The 8,560-nt window shown below is 34.3% G+C and overlaps 1 protein-coding gene across 1 annotated transcript; it reads right to left on the bottom strand.

The window, feature by feature from the left end:
- Window positions 1–4,846: 4,846 nt before the first annotated feature.
- On the bottom strand, window positions 4,847–7,494 carry LOC125827327 (F-box protein At1g30790-like). The gene is made up of 3 exons (XM_049506631.1): window positions 6,927–7,494; window positions 6,540–6,830; window positions 4,847–4,902 (listed from the first exon to the last, which is right to left on the bottom strand). Exons 1-3 carry the CDS (start codon window positions 7,492–7,494, stop codon window positions 4,847–4,849), a joined length of 915 nt encoding a protein of 304 aa, XP_049362588.1.
- Between the last annotated feature and the right edge of the window lie 1,066 nt (window positions 7,495–8,560).

The raw sequence follows: 8,560 nt of genomic DNA, 5'->3' as shown, positions 1-8,560 counted from the left end.
CAATAGATGGGGGCAAACCCTTATGAAATATGAGCTTCTTTGACAGTAGGCTTGAAGTGTTTAAATTCAGACAAATATGCAAGTTGAAGTATTTGAATCCTCTATATATACAAGTTGAAGTCTTCAAATCCGACAAAGTAATATGATAAGTCCTACAAGTTTGCATCTTAGACTCTTAAATCAACCAAGTTACAAGTCACTGTCTTCGAATTCTATGAATTTACAAGTTAAGACCCTAAAACTTGTTACGAGTTAAATTCCACAAAATTGATAAGGCAAGTTTGAATGTGCAAACTAAAAAATGTGGAACTTGCACTATATTCATTCTTATTGGCATGCAGAATATGGAATGACTTTGAATTACTAAAAGCTTGGGACCTTGTAACGCCTTGAGAGTAGTATTTTTTTTCAAGGCGGGGACGTTAAACACATTATTCTAGTAAAGCCTCAAGTTGGTTAAGTATTCGGGACCTTGTAACGCCTTGATAGTAGTATTTTTTTTTTCAAGGCGGGGACGTTAAACAAAATATTCTAGTAAAGCCTCAAGTTGGTTAAGTATTCAGGACCTTGTAACGCCTTGAGAGTAGTATTTTTTTTCAAGGCGGGGACGTTAAACACAGTATTCTAGTAAAGCCTCAAGTTGGTTAAGTATTCGGTACCTTGTAACGCCTTGAGAGTAGTATTTTTTTTCAAGGCGGGGACGTTAAACACAGTATTTATTCTAGTAAAGCCTCAAGTTGGCTAAGTATTCGGGACCTTGTAACGCCTTGAGAGTAGTATTTTTTTTCAAGGCGGGGACGTTAAACACAGTATTCTGGCACCTTATGCTTAAGTATTCGGGACATTGTAACGCCTTGAGAGTAGTATTTTTTTTTAAGACGGGGTGTAACGCCTTGAGAGTAGTATTTTTTTTCAAGACGGGGACGTTAATCACAATATTCTAGTAAAGCCTCAAGTTGGTGATCTTCAAGGCGGGGACGTTAAAAGCATCTCTTCACACCTCAAAATCAAACTCTTGTGTTGTGATAAAGCTCTCCATTGTTTAGCCTCCGCAAAAGACAAATATTATTTATGTTTGTCTCTGAAAAAAAAAAAAAAAAGAGGAGGAAGAACACACAAAAAAAAAATAGAACAAAGCAAAAAAAAAAAAAAAAACTTGATACCTGCTCGTGGAAGCTCCAATGATCTGCAAAAGGGAAGTATGCAATTGTTGAATATTGAGAATGAAAAGGACAATAATAACAGGCCTGTATTTATAGAGGATAAGTGGGGGTGAGAAATCCTTTTCCTATGTCAAGTATAATTCCTCTTTAGTTGGAATTCTATTTGAAGTATATTTGGATTTAAAATCCTTTTCCTAATTTAATTATAATTCTTTTGATATAAGAATACGAAATTGAGTTGGATCAGAATTGCTAATTCAATTATAATTTACCAAGCGGCAATTCTTAAAGTCAAGAAAGAAAAGGATTTGCGGTAAATTGCCTCATATCTGTTGACAGCAAGGCGGTGCCTTTGGCACAATTCAAATTGAATAAGGAATATGTATATGTGGCTCCCAATTCGAGTAAAATAGGGAGAGTATACATGAGGCCCACATATTTGCACGAGATCAAAAGATCATTGGCAACACCTTATATGATTTGGATATTATTATATATATACATATATAATAATGGTAAATATACATTGAGAGTGCTAGCAGTACGTGGCACGGATAATTATATAGATATAATTTAATTTTTTTAAAAAAGGGATTTAATAATCCGTCAATACTTCAAGCCTAGTCTTTAAAAAAATAAAATGTCCCGACAAGACTTGAAGCAGGGGGCATTTGTAATCATTTAAAATTTATTGACTATAAATTTATAAAATGATTCGGAATATATTAAATTCATAAATATATTAGCCCAAATAAATTATAGATTAATATAATTGGACTAATTATTCAAGTCCAATAAATATGAATTTGATTAAAGTCAAAATTAATTGATTTGGGCTATAGATGAGCCCAATTTGCTAAAGTCCAATGTCATCTTATCCTAAGAGGCCCATTCTTTTGGTGCCACATGGAAAATGACATGGCATGCCAAGTCAAACAGGAAGCGAATAGGATCATGACATGTGTCAAAGATGACAAGCCCGCTCCATAAAGCCCATATGTCATGTCACTTAAATCTGATTTGCCGAAGGGAATCCTGTTCCAATCGCAACTCCTCTATTCTAAAACTATAAATAGGTGGTCTTCATAATTCAGAAGAGAGACAGAAAATTCTAAACAAGAAGCTAGAGAAAATCCGTGGTACAAACGCCATAAAATTCTCTATAAAGCTACAAGTTTAAGAATTCAAGCATTTAAGTTCAAGAACGATCAAGATCAAGACTATCAGGTTCAAGAACAAGCTCGAAGCCCTTGAATTCAAGCAAAAGTCAAGATCAAAGATAAAGTTCAGAGTTCAAATTCATCAAAGATTCAAGATCAAGCTTTAAAGCCCTTGAATCATATTTGAAAAGGCGAATTCAGAGGAATCATAGAGATTGTAATACTCGCACTTTGAAATAATAAATACGATTGTTGCTATAATTTTCCGTTCTTGATTATTGTTTTCTCGACGCGAGTTTTATTGTCTACAGTGTATGTTGTATTTTTTCTTCTCTGTTTATTTTTTGTGTATATTATCTCTATTAGACTTCTTTAATTTAATTTTCTATGAATTTTTTATTGTTGTAAGTCTGCATTTTTTTTTAGGCTTAAATTAGCTATTTGTGACATTGTTGAGAGTTCGTTATCTACTAACTAAAGTTCAAAATTTATAGTTGGCTACTTAAAAAGAGTTAATTTTAAACATTAGAATACGCCCCCCCTCATTTGGTATTTTTCATATTTAAAAAAAATTATTTGAAAATATTGTATTTTATTACTCATTACATGCTATTTTAATCAGTTTAATAAATCAATAAAAAAAATCACACGGCACACACGTGCAATGTAGTGTTCGAAAACTAGTAAATTAATTAGTATGGATATGTGAAAATCAGATTAAAAAACAATAGAATTTGGTAGCACATTTGAAACGCATTAGGGACTTAGCAAGAAACTATGAGAATAAGACTTAGCAAGAAATCATGAGAATATTTCAATGACTATTTCTTGGGGAATTGATGGTTTTCTTTCCCCAGAATTCAACTTCGTCTCCATTGAAGTGTGTTGCTGAAGTGTGTATGTTTCTTGAGAAAAAATCACTTCTCTTCATCTTTATATCCTCTGTTCCACTGAAATATTTTAAAATCCTCTGTGCAATTTTCCAATTTGAAATCTAACCATGGTGTGAAGGAAGGATTGACAAACACAGTTGGAAATGTTTACAACAAATCAAATTGACAAACACTTCACTTGCGGTATTACATGTTAATAGAGGTGGAGGATCAACTAGCAATCATTAATTATGAACAATCGTCACGTGAATAAATCCATTTGTGGGTTGTAGGACACATTCAGAAAAAAGAAGAATGGGAGAGTCATATTATCGTGCATGTCTTGTGATGGACAGATTTTATTCATCCTCAACTTAGAGTCAAGTAATTTATGCTCGTGTTATGATGTCAAAAGACAGAGTTGGCAAAAATTAGAAATAAAGGGGCTTCTTACGAACCACTGCATCAGAGTTATTTATAGTTACGTTGAAAGACAAGTTATGTAGAAATTAAGTCTCTTTCTGTTCGAGAAATTTTTCGCAATTCATATATTATTTTTATTGCTTCTGGATATTAAGCATCATTAGTGTCAAATTAGTATCTAAATAAAAGTATATGCCAGTACAAATTTATTTACCCCTAGCCCTCCAAGTTAGACTTGTGAATTTTAAAGCAGACACATATCATTTGTTTTCCTTCAATATGGAACGACATAATTCCTGGACCTATGTCATCCTTCACGTCCTGTGATGGGGAGATTATGTTCGTCGTTAACTTAAAGTCGGGTGCTTTATGCTCGTGTTATGATGTCATTACAAAGATATAGAGAGAATTAGGAATCAAGGAGCTTCCCGAGAAGACCAATATCGAAAAGGATTAACAGTTATGTAGAAAGACTAGTAGACTTTAGTTTGTTTTGTTTGCACTTTGGCGTTTAATTAGTTGAAACTTGGAAACAAAGCATTAATAGCACGCAATCTTTCTAATTTGGCTTGTTATTGACAGAAAACTACTACTAGATCAACCGCTAATCTTCTTCATTCTGTGGTCAGTTTACTTCAACAGAAGAGTACAACTTCAAATTAGTACTAGTCTTTTATTTTCCTTTGAGGAAATACATAAAGTCCCCATTGAACTTAGACCCTATTTTGAAGTAGACACTTAAAGTTTGTGGAAGTCCTATTACCCCATTAAATTATTTTCGACCAGACTAAATATAACATTTTGACCCGCTTCCGCATCTGCTGTGTTTTCACGTTTTCGGGGCGCGTGAGTATTTTAAAAAATAATCCCAAACCAATATAAAGCAGCCATGTGGCATTGTAAATTGAAGTCTTTATTTTTAAAAAAAGACCCATCTTCCCCAAAATTAATTCAAACACCATTGACAGCCATTGAAGCTTGCTACAGTGTCACGGCGAGTAAGGACTGCAATATCTCTTTAACTTTGATTCACTTTCGCAAAATGAGTACTACATTAATCCATCAACAACCTTCGAATTTATGACTTTTCAATAAAACCCATTTTCAAAATATATAAATCACTACAAAATTCACTTACAATGTAAAATAAACTCTTTTTCAAAGAATTTTCAAATAACTAATCTATGAGCCTTCACTTCTTCGTTCCGACACCACTATTCAACAAATTTCAACCAGCAATGTTACCAACTAGCTTCGCCTCATGAAGTTTCTTAGGGTTTTGATCTGTCGAAGAGAGAGATGAGGGTAGGTGAAAGTGAAATGGGTTGGAAGTTTCTTAGGATTTGGGTTATGGGTTAAAAAATGAATGGGTTAGGATAAAACCCGGCCTTTGTTAAATGGGTTGGAGGTGTGGCACACGCTCTTGGTTTGAGAGCATTGATGGTGAAAAAGTGATATATTTATTATGCTTTTGAATGGTTTCGTGGGGTAATAGGACCCCCGCAAACTTAAGGTGTCTACTTAAAAAAAAGGTATTAGTTCCATGGGGTAACTATGTATTTCCTCTTTTCCTTTTTAAAGCTTTACAGACCTGTAAGTAATGTAAACTTTCTCACAAGTTAAAAATCAGTTAATATTGTATTTATCAAGGTACAGTTTCTTCGTTTCCTGAATTATTAATCAGATTTCAGTTGATTTGTCTCGTTTATGAATAATTTTAGGAAAATTTGTCTTGTCTACATGTGTTGTACTGGTAGTAAATGAGTAACTTAAAAAAACTAGAATCCTGAATTTATATAGTGGCACTGCCTCTATATATGGATGGTATGATGTGTAATTTGAATTTATGAACTAAAATATCAGGCATCCTTTGTGCACCGCCTTTTATATGGATCTAGTTTTACAGTTTCCTCTTGTAGGTCAGTTTATTAAATCCTATTGATCTCAAAAGTTTGCTATTATGCATACTAAATATGTCAGTGAACTAATAGGGCGTTTCATTTTAAGTTACAATGGGAGTATCGTTTTGAATTCAAATGCATATGCGGAACTCAAATGCAAGTGATCATATTCTTAGTAGCAATCGAGATTAGGAGAATTTTTGCCTGAGATAGAAGCTTGATATCACTGTGGGTCAGTGGTATCACCTAGCTAGTTATATATTTGGGGTGAGTTTCTGCCTTGAGTCGAGCAGAGCCATTTCAATTTATGCAAATACAGTGCATAAATATTTGTCTACCCGAAGAAAGTTGAATAGGATGGGACAAATGGATTCCTCTCAACAATCAAACACAAACCACAGTTTCAGTGTCTCCAACAATCAAACTTCAAGAGATCGAGTGGTTCTAACTTTAAAAGCAGTAGGAGGTGTCTATGTTGACTTTGTTAGTATCGGAGACAATCGTGGAGCCATTTCATTTGGTTCCTCTGTTTTTTCTAAGTAGAGTGATGGGATGAGTCTTTAGCAGTTAAGCTGAGGAAGTAGACAAAGGTATTTAAGTTTGTCCCAGGAAAAGTTCAGTACTACTGCTGCTATATATGCAGAGTACAAACTGAATTACTACGTGGAAACACGAATATTCAATTTTTACACATAACAATAGAATCCAATTTCTATATATATATTGATGAGAGTACTCACACCAATGGCACAGAATGCATACCAACAAAATCTTATCGTTAAATAAAACAATTCCTGAAAGGTTATATACAAGATATTTGGGTGAAACAGAAGCTAAGGATGAAAAGACATACAAGCACTCACGATGCCTTCCAGTTGTTTGAACATAATTACCCAAAGGGGACGAGACTTTCAACATAACAATAAATGCCACTGATGTTGCTTCCCTTAGGAAGCCCCTTGATTTTTAATACCCTCCAACTCTTTCTTGTGACATCATAACACAAACAACATAAATCACCTCGACTTAAGTACACAACGAATACAATCTCTCCATGACGGTCCATGAAGAATGATGCAAATCTAGGCTCTCTAGTTTTCCATATCGAGGGAACACCAATTATTTGTCTCTCCCATTCTCTTTTTGGAGTCTTCTCTAAAATCCACAAGTCAAAGTACCCACTGACCCATTTTCTGTAATCGATGACCCCTAATTTACCCTTCACCTCTATCAACCGGTAATAGTACACCAACTCAAGTGCAATCCACAATGCAATAATTTTGATTTTTTCAGATTTAACATCAAATGCAACTATAGATAAGTCATCGGGTATAGCAAACTGATAGATGACTCAACTAATGCAAACACTGGGCATATAATATGGAATACAAGGCAAAATGTGCTGACTGTCTCTCCATGATTTGTCTATGCCTAATGTGAAAACCCCGTATTTTGTGTACCTTTCTCGAGAAAGATGTGTTGTCAAGAGAACTTTGTACTTATTTTCTTTCGGCTCAAAACCTAATGAATATTTATTCCAGCATTTACTTTCAATTGGGTCGGGCAGAAATCTTACTTCTTTTGCGCTGGGATTGAAAATTGCAGCAGGTCGCATATTTGATGAATCCCAATCGCAAAATAAACCATTAACACAATCCAAACAAGAATATGCAGGGTCAGTAGGGACACAGTTGTAAAGACTATCAAATCCGTCAACTTGAAGAACCAAGGTAGAGGCTTTTCCATATTTCTTTTTCTTTTCCTCTGCAGTGTAATAAGCACTTACTCCGTGCAAAAGGAATTCTATCTCACCAGAACGACATCTATGGATATCCAAAAAATCTGATTCGGATACCATCGAATTACAAAATCTGGAAACACACTTGAAACGCATTAACGAATCAGAAGGAAGCCATGAGAATAATTCAAACATTATTTCTTGAGGAATTGATACTATTTTGCCGGCAGAATTCATTGTGTTTCGAATATTGAAGGCAGACGGCTAAAATTTACTGATGTTCTTTTTGCCTCGTTTCCGGTAAGACTTTTATTTATAATCTTTTTGCCTCTCTGTTTCCTTGCAAGACTCTTATTTCTTGTTGTTTTCTTTCTAGTACATTAGAATTAGGATTGCCAAAATATTGAACCTTTTTTTTTTTTTAAAATCCTAAACACAATATTATTGGGAAAAAATTGAACCTTTTTTTTTTTGGGTTTTAAAACCCTAACCACACAATATTGAGTTAGGGGCACGATTTTATTAGAATTCTTTTGGCCTTAAACCTCTTTTCAATCATCAAGATGAGTTGAGACTAGTTGTTTATACTCTCTTCGTTTTAATTTGTTTATCTGGTTCTGACCTGATAGAAAGTTTAATCTGACCCACCCATTTTTTCATCATATGATGTTGTTTCATTAAGCATTTGAGTTTTACAAGTTCAATCTTGTGCTACTACTAAGGACTATGATATGAAAAAATAAATTATTCGACTGATAAACAGACACGAGACACAACTTATTTTAGTTACCGAGTTCTAAAATATTACTGTACAGATTCATGATGGTGTTTCATTAAAAGATTTAAGAAACATCAGTAAACCATGGACCAAAGTTTGTTTTGTTAACTGAACCAGTACCACATGCAATTGATTCACATCGATGGTGATGATTAAGTACTTGCTAACTATCAGAAGAAGATGAGGAAAACTATAAAAGCAATAGAGGTGTCTATGTTGACTTTGCCAGCATCGGAGACAATAGTGGAGTCATTCCATTGGTTCCTCTATGATGGGATGAGTCATTTCATTGCTCAAACTAGGAAAATTTCCCAAGTATTGTTTAGTACAAGTAGAAAAAAGAAAATAGAAAGAGGGAGTGCCAAGAGGATTTAAAATGCATATTCCGAAGAAGGGAGGCAAAGGCTTTTCCGTCTTTCTTTTGCTCCGAACTCCACAGTATAAACTCTTGCTCCCATGCAGAAGCAATTTTGTTGTTAAGATGAACCTTAACACCCAAGTCCATGGAGTTTGTTTAGAATCTCC

The sequence above is a fragment of the Solanum verrucosum genome, unplaced genomic scaffold (genome assembly GCF_900185275.1).
Source record: "Solanum verrucosum unplaced genomic scaffold, falcon-dt-bn FXZP01000106.1, whole genome shotgun sequence".
Classification (NCBI taxonomy): Eukaryota; Viridiplantae; Streptophyta; class Magnoliopsida; order Solanales; family Solanaceae; genus Solanum; species Solanum verrucosum.
This window is presented reverse-complemented; position numbering and strand designations above follow the sequence as displayed.

Excerpts from the sequence above, each read along its gene's own strand:
- LOC125827327 (XM_049506631.1), bottom strand. The coding sequence starts at position 7,494 with ATGAATTCTGCCGGCAAAATAGTATCAATTCCTCAAGAAATAATGTTT. Across the intron at positions 6,831-6,926 it reads AGACAAATCATGGAGAGACA|TTGCATTTGATGTTAAATCT; the intron begins GTCAGCACATTT and ends ACTTATCTATAG. Across the intron at positions 4,903-6,539 it reads CGTTGTGTACTTAAGTCGAG|ATCAAAACCCTAAGAAACTT; the intron begins GTGATTTATGTT and ends TCTCTTCGACAG.